This window comes from Eubalaena glacialis, chromosome 19, assembly GCF_028564815.1.
Source record: "Eubalaena glacialis isolate mEubGla1 chromosome 19, mEubGla1.1.hap2.+ XY, whole genome shotgun sequence".
Taxonomy (NCBI): domain Eukaryota; kingdom Metazoa; phylum Chordata; class Mammalia; order Artiodactyla; family Balaenidae; genus Eubalaena; species Eubalaena glacialis.
The window spans coordinates 54158795-54172834 of record NC_083734.1 but is presented as its reverse complement, the minus strand read 5'-3'; the positions used below and the strand labels follow the sequence as shown (position 1 = coordinate 54172834).

General features: G+C 42.7%; 1 protein-coding gene across 1 annotated transcript in view; it reads right to left on the bottom strand.

Moving 5' to 3' along the window:
• The window catches only part of DNAH17 (dynein axonemal heavy chain 17), a 107894-nt gene extending 106486 nt beyond the window's left edge, over positions 1-1408 (bottom strand). The window contains exon 1 of the mRNA XM_061175961.1: positions 1064-1408. Within this exon, the coding sequence (XP_061031944.1) occupies positions 1064-1408 (345 nt within the window). The remainder of the gene's footprint in view (positions 1-1063) is intronic.
• Positions 1409-14040: the final 12632 nt, after the last annotated feature.

Here is a 14040-nt window from a genome sequence, read left to right as displayed (position 1 = left end):
AGCCCGTGTGCCATCTCCATGAAGGCAGACCCCAAGAGCACACACTCCTGGCTGAAAGCAAACATTTCGCGCTGCCTCAGAGTGCTGCTATAGGCTGAATTGTGCCCCCGCCCCCAGTTCACACGTGGGCGCCCCAGCACCTCCAGATGTGACTGTATTTGGAGAGAGGGCCTTTCGAGAGGTGATTAAGGGGGGCCCTAACCCAATATGACCGTTGTCCTCAGCAGAGATGAGGACACAGACACGCACAGAGGGAAGGCCACATGAAGACTCAAAGCCGTGTGAAGACGGCCATCCACACGCCCAGGAGAGAGGCCTCAGAAGGAACCAGCCCAGCTCACACCTTGATCTGGGACTTGCAGCCTCCAGATTGTGGTGCTTTGTTAGGGCAGCCCGAGCAGAGAACGACAAACACCCGTGTGTCCCAGCTTTGGGCCATGCCAGCTGCCTCGGTGGACGTGAGAGGAGGCTGGCCTGGTTCCTGGCTGAGCGGCCCCTGTGGCCTGAGTCTGCACAGGCAGGGACGCACGCCCCCATCTCACAGATGAGGCGAACGATGACTAGGAAAGCTAAGTCACTGGAATTCTGGCTGGTCTGACTCTCCAGAGGGAGCTGCACCTGCCACGCCTGCCAACAGTGGAGAGATACGTAGAGCGGCACCTGCTTGTTCCCTTTCTTTGCTTGAAGTCTCAGAACTAGGAAACCCATCTACTGGATCTCAAATGGCCCATGCCTTCTGAGGCTACGGGCAGGGATGTCCCCAGTGCAGTATGGAGGTTCTAGTGATTTCGAGAGAGGACAGGTGGTGGCCAGGGCCACTCAGCCTTCACATGCACAGCATCAGCTGGAGGTCAGGTTAGAAAGCCGATCTGTCTCAGCCGTCAGGGCAGCCGGGCCTGAGCTCTCAAATACCTGACCGGCTTCTAGGTGATGCAGATGCCGCTGGCCCCTGGACCTGCTCCCTGAGTAGCAGCGCTCAAGGCCACTCACTCAAAGTATGAGAAACAGGTGTTGCTCCTCCTAAGCCCTCTGCCCAGCCCCAGCGAGGCCTAGATGCACCCACCTCCTCCACGATGGCGATCAGCTGGTCCACAGGAGTGGGGCTTATGTCCCCATAGACCAGACGGTCCTTGTAGTTGTCCTTGCTGATGTTCTCAGGTTTCTTCTTGATGAAGTACATCCCTTTGGACTTGAGGGAGGCCGGGAAGCCCAGGCAGGGTATGATCATGCCGGCGGGGTTGAGTGTCAGCACTAGAACTAGGACGTCCGGTTTCTCAAAGAATTCGGTGAACAAACCCATGTTCTCTTCTGCTCCGACCATTTTACTCCACTTGTCTGGCTTGAACTTTAGGACGATGGAAGCGACACTCTCCAAATACTCTAACCTGACGTCTGGTGTAATCGTCATCTTGACGTTCACTTACACCTGTTAAATGAACAGAGACACGGACACAGCACAGTCTCCTGGGGAATCTCCATTTCCTGCCTGTCACTGGAACCATCTGAAATCCTTGTTCTAACCAATCGAGAAAGGAGAGGGTCATCGTGAATATATTGTTTTCAGCCGTGGGTGGGCTGCAGGTGAGGGAGGACCAGGGGGCTGTGTCTGTCTGCTCTGGCTGGACGGCTGCCCTCTGCCCCGCTGTGGGTATCACCATGGAGCAGGGCCACACGGCAGTGGTGTGTGCTTGTGTTAACTGTTACCAGGAAGTTAATAGGCTGGGAAAGGTTGAGATGGGCTCTGGGGAAAAGGAGAAAAGAAAAGGATCATAGCAAGATAGTCTGAAGGTGACGGGGTGGGGAAAGGTGAAATGAGGCAACCAAAGGGTCAGGTTGAAAGATCCCAGGAAGGTGACATCACACCCCCAGGATATGGGCTAAACTCAGACAGGAGGGGGTGGACCCAATGTGCAGGTGTGGGGTTCATCACACTCTCCCTGTCCTAACCCCAGCCATAGTGTACCCCAACTTTTGCCCAGCCCTTCAGCCTCTCCCACCCCCCAGCCCCCATCATGTGCCCATGGACCCCACAGAAGCTGCTCACATTCCTCTGGGAGAATCCCTTGTGGCTGTCCCATAGGGGCAGGGTTAACTGGAGAGTTGGGGGGACACCCTTGAAGCTCCAAAGGGCCAGGACAAATGAGGCATTCCCTGTGGGCATAAAATTTAAAGGGGTGCCCAAAATCCTGACCGGCCCCAAGCAGGGAACAGAGCACCTTCCAGGGTGGGTAATGGGTCTACTCTGTACACCAGGGCCTGGGTTCTACCTCTGTCCTCTGGAGCCTCCTCAGCTTTGCCTCCGAGCACCCCTCACACAATTCATGGCCACTCACAGCTGACAGCAAATGGCTTCTCAGGTAGCGAGCAGAGCCAAACAATGGGCAGCTCTTTCCCAGACCAGTAAAGGAAATGGCTCCCTTCCCTTAACGGGCACCAACTGCCATGGAACTTCTGCAAGTCTCCTGGGAACTGGGACTTCTAGAACCTTCTCAGGACCTGAGTGACCAGTGGTGGTGTAGCAAATGAACAACTGTCAATTACCCACCACAGTGGAAAGGCTCTTGGATTAAACAAACTTTGCCTTTGAACATTTAGTTCATTTTCATTTCATGAAATTACTAACATATTGGGGTTTAAAACTATTGTCTTATTAAGTGCTTATTATCTGTCTTGCCTCTTCTAGATTCCCTTTCTTTTCCTTTCTTGCCTTCTTCTAGATTTGTTTCATTCCCTCCCCATTATCTTGGTTATTATACACCTTTTGTTTTTTAGAGGTACATAGACATTATAACATGCATCCTGACTTACCTTAGTATAATACTCATTGCAACCTGATAATGAAATTCAGAAAACAATTTCCATTTACAATAACATCAAAAAGAATAAAATATTTAGGAATAAAATTTAAAAAGAAGGGCAAGATTTATACACTGAAAACTACAAAACATCATTAAAAGAAATTAAAGACAAATAAATGGAAAGACATCCCATGTTCATGGAATGGAAGACTTAACATTGTTAAGATGGCAAGTCTCCTCAAATTGATCTACAGATTCAACACAATACCTGTCAAAATCGCAGCTGTGTTTTTGCAGAAATGGAAAAACTGATCCTCAATTTCTTAGGGAAATCTGAGGGACCAAGAAAAGCCAAGACAATCTTGAAAAAACAGGAAAGTTTCCCAATTTCAAAACTTCTCCATTTCAAAACTTACTACAGTTCATAGCAGCACTATTTACAATAGCCAAGACATGGGAGCAACCTAAATGTCCATCGACAGGTGAATGTGGTATATATACAAGGAAATATTACTCAGCCATAAAAAAAGAATGAAGTAATGCCATTTACAGCAACATGGATGGACCTAGAGATGATCATACTAAATGAAGTAAGTCAGACAAAGACAAATATCATTATGATATCACGTATATGTAGAATCTAAAAAAATGATGCAAACGAACTTATTTACAAAAAGAAATAGACTCACAGACATAGAAAACAAACTTATGGTTACCAAAGGGGGGAGGGATAAGTTTGGAATTTGGGATTAACAGATACAGATTACTATACATAAAACAGATAAACAGGGACTTCCCTGGTGGCCCAGGGGTTAAGAATCCGCCTGCCAATGCAGGGGACATGGGTTCGAGCCCTAGTCTGGGAAGATCCCACATGCCGCGGAGCAACTAGGCCCGTGTGCCACAACTACTGAGCCTGTGCTCTAGAGCCCACAAGCCACAACTACTGAGCCTGCATGCCACAACTACTGAAGCCCACACGCCTAGAGCCCGTGCTCCACAACAAGAGAAGCCACCTCAATTAGAAGCCCGTGCACCACAACGAAGACCCAACACAGACAAAAATAAATAAATAAAATAAATCAAAACAAAACAAAACAAAACAGATAAACAACAAGGACCTACTGTATAGCACAGGGAACTATATTCAATATCTTGTAATAACCTATAATGGAAAAGAATTTGAAAAAGAATAGATATATGTATCTATAACTGAATCACTTTGCTGTACACCTGAAACATTGTAAATAAACTATACTTCAATAAAAAATTATTTTAAAAACTTACTAGAAAGCTATGGTAATTAAGACTGAGTGTGGCTGCTATAAGGATAGATCAATGGAATAGAATTGATGAGTCCAAAAATAAACACATACATTTATGGGCAATTGATTTTAGACCAGGGTACAAAGACAATTCAATTGGGGAAAGGAGAGTCTTTTCAATAAATAGTATTGGAACACATGCAAAGGAATGAAGTTGGACCCTCACCTCACACCACCTAAAAAATTAACTAAAAAATGTATCAAAGACCTAAATGTAAGAGCTAAAATTATAAAACTCTTAGCATAAAGCATAGGAGTAGATCTTTATAAACTTGAATGAGCAATGGTTTCTTATATATGACACCAAAAGCATAAGTGACCAAAGAAAAAGATAAATTAGGCCTCATCAAAATTAAAAACTTTTAACAAAGCTTAAAGTCAGCAGAAGGAAGGAAATAATAAATATCAGAGAGGAAACAAAATAGAGATTAAAAAATAGAAAAAAAAAAAGCAATAAAACCAAGAGTTGGTTCTTTGAAAGGATAAACAAAATTGACAAACCTGTGGCTAGGCTCACCAACAAGAAAAGAGAGAGGACCCAAATAAACAAAATAAGAAATGAAAGAGGAGAAACATCAACCGATACTGAAAAAAAAAAAAAGAGAGAATATTATGAACAATAATTGGCCAACAAATTGGACAACCTAGAAGAAATGGACAACTTTCTGGAAACATACAGCCCACCAAAAGTGAATCAAGGAAAACAGATAATTTGAACAGACAAATCACTAGAAATTAAATAGAATATGTAACCAAAAAAACTCCCTACAAACAAAAGTCCAGGACCAGATGGCTTCATAGGCGAATTCTACCAAACATATAAAGAGGAAATTTTACTAATCCTTCTCAAAGTCTTCCAAAAGATTGAAGAGGAAGGAACACTCCCAAAGACACTCTATGAAGCCACCACCCTGATACCAAAACCAGACAAAGATAGCACCAAAAAAGAAAATTATAGGCCAATATCTTTGATGAGTATAGATGAAAAAAATCTCAGCAAAATATTAGCAAACCGGGGCTTCCCTGGTGGCGCAGTGGTTGAGGGTCTGCCTGCCAATGCAGAGGATGCAGGTTCGAGCCCTGGTCTGGGAGGATCCCACGTGCCGCGGAGCAATTGGGCCCATGAGCCGCAGCTGCTGAGCCTGCGCGTCTGGAGCCTGTGCTCCGCAACAAGAGAGGCCGCGATGGTGAGAGGCCCGTGCACCGCGATGAGGAGTGGCCCCCACTTGCCACAACTGGAGGGGGCCCTCGCACAGAAATGAAGACCCAACACAGCCAAAAATAAATAAATAAATTAAAAAAAATATATTAGCAAACCGAATACAACACATAAAAAAGATCATACACCATGACCAAGAAGGATTCATCCCAAATTCACAAGGATGGCTCAATATACGCAAAAATCAATGTAATACACCACATCAACAAAAGAAAAGATAAAAACCACATGATCATCTCAATAGATGCAGAAGAAGCATTTGACAAAATTCAACATCCATTTATGATAAAAACTTTTACCAAAGTGGGTATAGAAGGACCATATCTCAACATAATAAAAGCTTTTTATGACAAACCCACAACCAATATAATACTCGATGGTGAAAAGCTGAAAGCCTTCCTGCTAAAATCTGGAACAAGGATGCCCATTCTCACCACTTCTCTTCGACATAGTATTAGAAGTTTGAGACATAGCAGTCCGACAAGAAAAAGAAATAAAAGGTATTCAAATTGGAAGGGAAGAGGTAAAGCTGTCCTTATATGCAGATGGCATGATACTATACATAGAAAACCCTAAAGACTCCACACAAAAACTACTAGAACTGACAAATGAATTCAGCAAGGTAGCAGGATACAAGATTAACATACAGAAATTGGTTGCATTTCTTTAACAATGAAATATCAGAAAGGGAATGTAAAAAAAAAACAAAAAAAACACACCCCTCAAAAATAAAATACTTAGGGATAAACCTGACCAAGGAGGTGAAAGACTTATATGCTGAGAACTGTGAAACATAAATAAAAGAAATTAAAGATGATTCAAAGAAATGGAAAGATATCCCATGGATTGGAAGAATTAATATTGTTAAAATGGCCATAGTACCCAAAGCAATATACAGATTTAACACAATCCCTATCAAATTACCCATGACATTTTTCACAGAACTAGAACAAATAATCTTAAAATTTATACGGAACCATAAGAGACCCACAATTGCCAAGGCAATCCTGAGGAAAAAGAACAAAGCAGGAAGCATAACCCTCCCAGACTTCAGACAATACTACAAAGCTACAGTAATGAAAACAGTGTGGTATTGGGACAAAAACAGACATACAGATCAATGGAACAGAATAGAGAGCCCAGAAATAAACCCACACACCTACGGTCAATTAATCTTTGACAAAGGAGGCAAGGATATAAAATGGGAAAAGACAGTCTCTTCAGTCAATGCTGCTGGGAAAGTTGGACAGCTGCATGTAAATCAATGAAGTTAGAACACACCCTCACACCATGCACAAAAATAAACTGAAAATGGCTTAAAGATTTAAATATAAGTCATGACACCATAAAACTCCTGGAAGAGATCATAGGCAAAATATTCTCCAGCATAAATCATACCAATGTTTTCTTAGGTCAGTCTCCCAAAGTGACAGAAATAAAAGCAAAAATAAACAAATGGCACCTAATCAAACTTATAAGCGTTTGTACAGCAAAGGAAACCATAAACAAAATGAAAAGACGACCTACAGAATGGGAGAAAACATTTGCAAACGAGGCAACCAACAAGAGCTTAATTTCCAAAATATACAAACAGCTCATACGGCTCAACAACAACAGAAAAACCAACAACCCAATCGAAAAATGGGCAGAAGACCTAAATAGACATTTCTCCAAAGAAGACAGACAGATGGCCGATAGGCACATGAAAACATGCTCAATATCACTAATTATTCAAGAAATGCAAATCAAAACTATAATGAGGTATCACCTCACACTAGTCAGAATGTCCATCATTAAAAAGTGCTGGAGGGGGTGTGGAGCAAAGGGAACCCTCCTACACTGTTGGTGGGAATGTAAGTTGGTGCAGCCACTAATATGGAGGTTCCTCAGAAAACTAAAAATAGTATTACCATATGATCCAGCAATCCCACTCCTGGGCATATATCCAGACAGAACTATAATTCAAAAAGACACATGCACCCCTATGTTCATAGCAGCACTATTCACAATAGCCAAGACATGGAAACAACTTAAATGTCCATTGACAGATGAATGGATAAAGATGTGGTACATACATACAATGGAATACTACTCAGCCATAAAAAAGAACGAAATAATGCCATTTGCAGCAACATGGATGCAACTAGAAATTATCATACTAAGTGAAGTCAGAAAGAAAAAGACAAATACCATACGATATCACTTATATGTGGACTCTAAAATATGGCACAAATGAACCTATCTACAAAGCAGAAAGAGACTCACAGACATAGAGAACAGACTTGTGGTTGCCAATGGGGAGGGGTTTGGGGAGGGTTGGACTGGGAGTTTGGGGTTAGTAGATGCAAACTGTTACATATAGAATGGATGGACAACAAGGTCCTACTGCATAGCACAGGGAACTATATTCATTGTCCTGGGATAAACCATAATGGAAAAGAATTTTAAAAAGAAGGTGTATATATGTATAACTGAATAACTTTGTTATACAGCAGAAATTAACACAACATTGTAAATCAACTATATCAATAAAAGAAGAATTAAAAACTTTTGTGCTTCAAAGGACACTATGAAGAAAGTGAAAAAACAGCCCTCAGCATGAGAGAAAATATTTGCAAATCATATAGCTGATAAGGGACTTGTATTCCAAAAATATATAGAACTCATAACACAATAATAAAAACACAAACATAATTAAAAATGGGTAAAGGATATAGACATTTCTCCAAGTAAGGTATGCAAATGACTGATAAGTACATGAAAAGATGCTCAAGATCATTAGTCTTCAGGGAAATGCAACTCATCAGGGAAATGAACTTATATGAGGTCCCTGGAGTAGTCAAATTCATAGAGACAGGAAGTAGAATAGAGGTTGCCAGAGGCTAGAAGATGGAAGAATGGGGAGTTAATGTTTCATGGGGACAGAATTTCGGTTTGGGAAGATGAAAAATTTCTGGAGATGGATGGTGGTGATTGGTTGCACCACAGTGTGAATGTACGTAATGCCACTTAAGAATGGTCAGAATGGTAACTTTTACTTTATGTACATGTAGTGTAAGCCCTGAGAGTTTTTTTTTTTTTTTTTCTTTTTTGTGGTGCTAGCGCCTGAATTAAGCTTTCATTGCCGAGGCATCCCCTTCAACACATTGCCAGCCACGTGACTAGATAAAGGGCCAGGCCACCCCCACAACTGAGGCTCCTTTGTTTTAGAGATCTTGGTTGATTTTAACAACTGACAATTTGGGCTACTTGCTTTCGTTTTGTTTATTTTTTCTCTTCCTGTGCTTTAAATTCCCACTCTTATGTTTTAAGTTCACCAATAAAGAGTGAGCCCTCAGAACCCTAGGCCCCCACCCTCTACCCCAATAAAAGCACAAGCTTAGGTACACCCCCCCACACACATGACCTCACTGTGTGCCCCCACATGTGCTGTGTATGTTCCAGGTCTTGTAAGTAGTAAACTTCTAATTCTTTCCAAGTTTCTGGATGGTTATTGCTGAAGGGCATCTTGCAATCACAGTAAGAACCACAGGGCTTTTCCAACCACAACACTGGTGGTTGATAAGCTAAGACCAGCACAACAGAGTCTATTTTACCACACACACAAATCCCCACTTCACTTTGAGACCCAGGCTCTCCTGCCACTTTTGTGCCTCCCCCTCCACATCCCAGACATCTGCACTCATGCAGGACTCTGGATTCTAGATCACTGTCAGGAGGCATTCCTCTGCATCCTCATTTCCCACCTCCCCTAGGGGACTTCAGGGACCACAGCGACAACCTCATCACTCCCTGGCCTCCTGGCTCTTTGGCCTCCTCAGTTGCTTCCAGCATGTCCAGGCCCTGCTTTAATTTGTCCCTCCAGTTCCTGTGGGCGCCTCTGCTTGCCCTCCTCCATCACCCCTGCTGTCTTCTCCTCCATCCCTCCCTCTCTCTGATTCCCAGGGCCATCGTGTATCACACTTGCACTGACCTCGCCCCTGGTCCTTTCCTTACACCCCATGGTAATACTGACCATCTCCCTTTGTTGGACTGGTTCCCAGGCTCATTGCTGCTGGGGGGAAAAAAAATCACACACCTGTACACTCACCTGGTCTACGCACTGCCGGATTGCTGCTGGGTTGTTTTTGTTTTCAATTAACTTTTGTCAGCTCACTCTACTGTGCTCTAGGACAATTCCTCTGAGTCTTAATTTTTCTCAAGTCCCTGACCTTTCCCCTCCCCCTCAGCAGACAGCCTCACCTTTTACCTCAGGTAGAAAACTGGAACCATTGGAACCAACTTTCTAAAATGTCCGCAATCAAACCTGATAAAACAGAGTTGTAGCCCTCTCTCGTGTAGGTGAACCCTTTTACCGTGCCCTGGGTCCCCTCCCCTCCTGCCCGTCCTCGTCTCTGCCTTTGAACCTCTTTCTGCCATCATCTTTGAGAAATGAACAAGCTGTTACCATCTTAGAGGAAAACCCTCCTCAAACTCACCCTGCCTTCTACTTCCACTCCCTTCACAGCCACCCTTCTCTAAAGAATTGCCTGGAATGTCTGTCTCCATCTCTCTTTCTTTCCGTGAAGACACCCACTTGGCTTTCTCTCTGCCCACTGTACTTGGGATGCAGGAGGAGCGGAACTGGGGGGAGGGACGTGTCTTCACTGATTAGTCCAGATGGTGCCCAGGCCACTCTGCTCATGCCCTATTGGCCTGTGCCTGGTCACACGGCCACCTAGCTGCAAGGGAGGCTGGAAGTGTAGTCTCTACCTGGCATCCACGTGTCCCCCAGACTTGGAGGGTTGGGTTTGTAAAGAAAAGGAAAAGGTTGCCCAGCATTCCAGGTCTACAAGAGTCAAGCCCTTAGCCACTGTAGCTGCCCACTGACTGCATGCCTGAGGGGAACTGAGGATGGAGAAAAACAGGAAGCATTCTGTGGTTTGGATAGCTGCTCCTAGATAGTTAAGATGCATATCTGAAGAAAAATTTCAATCACCCCAGATTCTTGAATCTTCCCATACATAAAAAAGTTCTAGAAAAACATTTTTTGTTGATATACTGTTTGATTCCTATAATACAATGCTATAAGGTGTGCCCTGAAAGAAAATAAAGTGGTTGAAATCCAAAAAAAAGAAAGAAAAGCACTAGAATTATTAACTTGAGATGTCTGTTCTTTGTGATTAGCAGTCATCTTTTGATGTGACATGCTTTTTCCAGCAAAAAATTCAAATACTTCCTGGCTCCTCTCTTACCTCTTCAGAGCAGTTTCTCAGAGCCATCTGAGAGGCTGTCTCCCAGGTTACAGTCTGCTGAATAAGACACTGAATAAACTCAACTCACAGTTCTTAAATTGTGTGGTTTTTTTAAGTTGACAGGTTACTAAGTGGATGAAGGGAATCTGTGGACACTACCCAGTCTCCATCACACTGGCCTAGACCCATTCTCAGAGCTCAAGGTTACTATTTGGAAGTAGCACCTCAAAGTCAGAGTGCACAAAACCGACCTTTCTCCCTCTCCCCACCTCCTCTCACACACCCCCACACCTGGTATTCCTTAAGGCTTTGCTGACCCAGTGGATGACTGGCCAGCTGCTCAGGCACCAGCGGGGTCCTGGCTTCCACTGTCGACACCAGTCAATTCTGCCTCCTCAACGTCTCTGGACAGGTCCACCTTCCTCCATGGTTACTGCCCTCTGGTCCAAGCCTTGTTACCCCCTCCCCAACCCTGGGGTCTACAAACACCCTCTCTCCTTCTCCACACCCACTCCTGTCCCAGCAGCACATCCTCCAGAGCATCTTTCAAAAGACAACTGTTGAGAAGGCAGACAGCAGAAGCAAGAAGAACTACAATCCTGCAGCCTGTGGAACAAAAACCACATTCACAGAAAGATAGACAAGATGAAAAGGCAGAGGGCTATGTACCAGATGAAGAAATGAGATAAAACCCCAGAAAAACAACTAAATGAAGTGGAGATAGGCAACCTTCCAGAAAAAGAATTCAGAATAATGATAGTGAAGATGATCCAGGACCTCGGAAAAAGAATGGAGGCAAAGATCGAGAAGATGCAAGAAATGTTTAACAAAGACCTAGAAGAATTAAAGAATAAACAAACAGAGATGAACAATACAATAACTGAAATGAAAAATACACTAGAAGGAATCAATAGCAGAATAACTGAGGCAGAAGAACAGATAAGTGACCTGCAAGACAGAATGGTGGAATTCACTGCTGCAGAACAGAATAAAGAAAAAAGAATGAAAAGAAATAAAGACAGCCTAAGAGACCTCTGGGACAACATTAAATGCAACAACATTCGCATTATAGGGGTCCCAGAAGGAGAAGAGAGAGAGAAAGGACCTGAGAAAATATTTGAAGAGATTAGAGTCGAAAACTTCCCTAACATGGGAAAGGAAATAGCCACCCAAATCCAGGAAGTGCAGAGAGTCCCATACAGGATAAACCCAAGGAGAAACACACCAAGACACATAGTAATCAAATTGGCAAACATTAAAGACAAAGACAAATTATTGAAAGCAGCAAGGGAAAAACGACAAATAACATACAAGGGAACTCCCATAAGGTTAATAGCTGATTTCTCAGCAGAAACTCTACAAGCCAGAAGGGAGTGGCAGGACATATTTAAAGTGATGAAAGGGAAGAACCCACAACCAAGATTACTCTACCTGGCAAGGATCTCATTCAGATTCGATGGAGAAATCAAAAGCTTTACAGACAAGCAAAAGCTAAGAGAATTCAGCACCACCAAACCAGCTCTACAACAAATGCTAAAGGAACTTCTCTAAGTGGGAAACACAAGAGAAGAAAAGGACCTACAAAAACAAACCCATAACAATTAAGAAAATGGTAATAGGAACATACATATCGATAATTACCTTAAACGTGAATGGATTAAATGCTCCAACCAAAAGACACAGACTCGCTGAATAGATACAAAAACAAGACCCATATATATGCTGTCTACAAGAGACCCACTTCAGACCTAGCGACACATACAGACTGAAAGTGAGGGGATGGAAAAAGATATTCCATGCAAATGGAAATCAAAAGAAAGCTGGAGTAGCAATACTCATATCAGATAAAATAGACTTTATAAAATAAAGAATGTTACAAGAGACAAAGAAGGACACTACATAATGATCAAGGGATCAATCCAAGAAGAAGATATAACAATTATAAATATATATGCATCCAACATAGGAGCACCTCAATACATAAGGCAACTGCTAAAAGCTATAAAAGAGGAAATCGACAGTAACACAGTAATAGTGGGGGACTATAACACCTCACTTACACCAATGGACAGATCATCCAAACAGAAAATTAATAAGGAAACACAAGCTTTAAATGACACAATAGACCAGATAGATTTAATTGATATTTATAGGACATTCCATCCAAAAACAGCAGATTACACTTTCTTCTCAAGTGCGCATGGAACATTCTCCAGGATAGATCACATCTTGGGTCACAAATCAAGCCTCAGTAAATTTAAGAAAATTGAAATCATATCAAGAATCTTTTCTGGGGCTTCCCTGGTGGCGCAGTGGTTGGGAATCCGCCTGTCAATGCAGGGGACACGGGTTCAAGCCCTGGTCTGGGAGGATCCCACGTGCCGCGGAGCAACTGGGTCCGTGAGCCACAATTACTGAACCTGTGCGTCTGGAGCCTGTGCTCCGCAACAAGAGAGCCTGCGATAGTGAGAGGCCCACGCACCGCGATGAAGAGTGGCCCCCGCTTGCCGCAACTGGAGAGAGCCCTCGCACAGAGACGAGGACCCAACACAGCCATAAATAAATAAAATTAAAAAAAAAAAAAAAAAGAATCTTTTCTGACCACAACGCTGTGAGATTAGAAATCAATTACAGGAAAAAAACGTAAAAAACACAAACACATGGAGGCTAAATAATACGTTACTAAATAACCAAGAGATCACTGAAGAAATCAAAGAGGAAATGAAAAAATACCTAGAGACAAATGACAATGAAAACACGATGATCCAAAACCTATGAGATGCAGCAAAAGCAGTTCTAAGAAGGAAGTTTATAGCCATACAAGCCTACCTCAAGAAACAAGAAAAATCTCAAATAAACAATCTAACCTTACACCTAAAGGAACTAGAGAAAGAAGAACAAACGAAACCCAAAGTTAGCAGAAGGAAAGAAATCATAAAGATCAGAGCAGAAATAAATGAAATAGAAACAAAGAAAACAATAGCAAAGATCAATAAAACTAAAAGCTGGTTCTTTAAGAAGATAAACGAAATTGATAAACCATTAGCCAGCCTCATCAAGAAAAAATGGAAGACTCAAATCAATAGAATTAGAAATGGAAAAGGAGAAGTAACAACTGACACCGCAGAAATACAAAGGATCATGAGAGATTACTACAAGCAACTCTATGCCAATAAAATGGACAACCTGGAAGAAATGGACAAATTCTTAGAAAAGCACAACCTTCCGAGACTGAACCAGGAAGAAGTAGAAAATATAAACAGACCAATCACAAACACTGAAATTGAGACTGCTATTAAAAATCTTCCATCAGACAAAAGCCCAGGACCAGATGACTTTCACAGGCGAATTCTATCAAACATTTAGAGAAGAGCTAACACCTATCTTTCTCAAACTCTTCCAAAATATAGCAGAGGGAGGAACACTCCCAAACTCATTCTACGAGGCCACCATCACCCTGATAC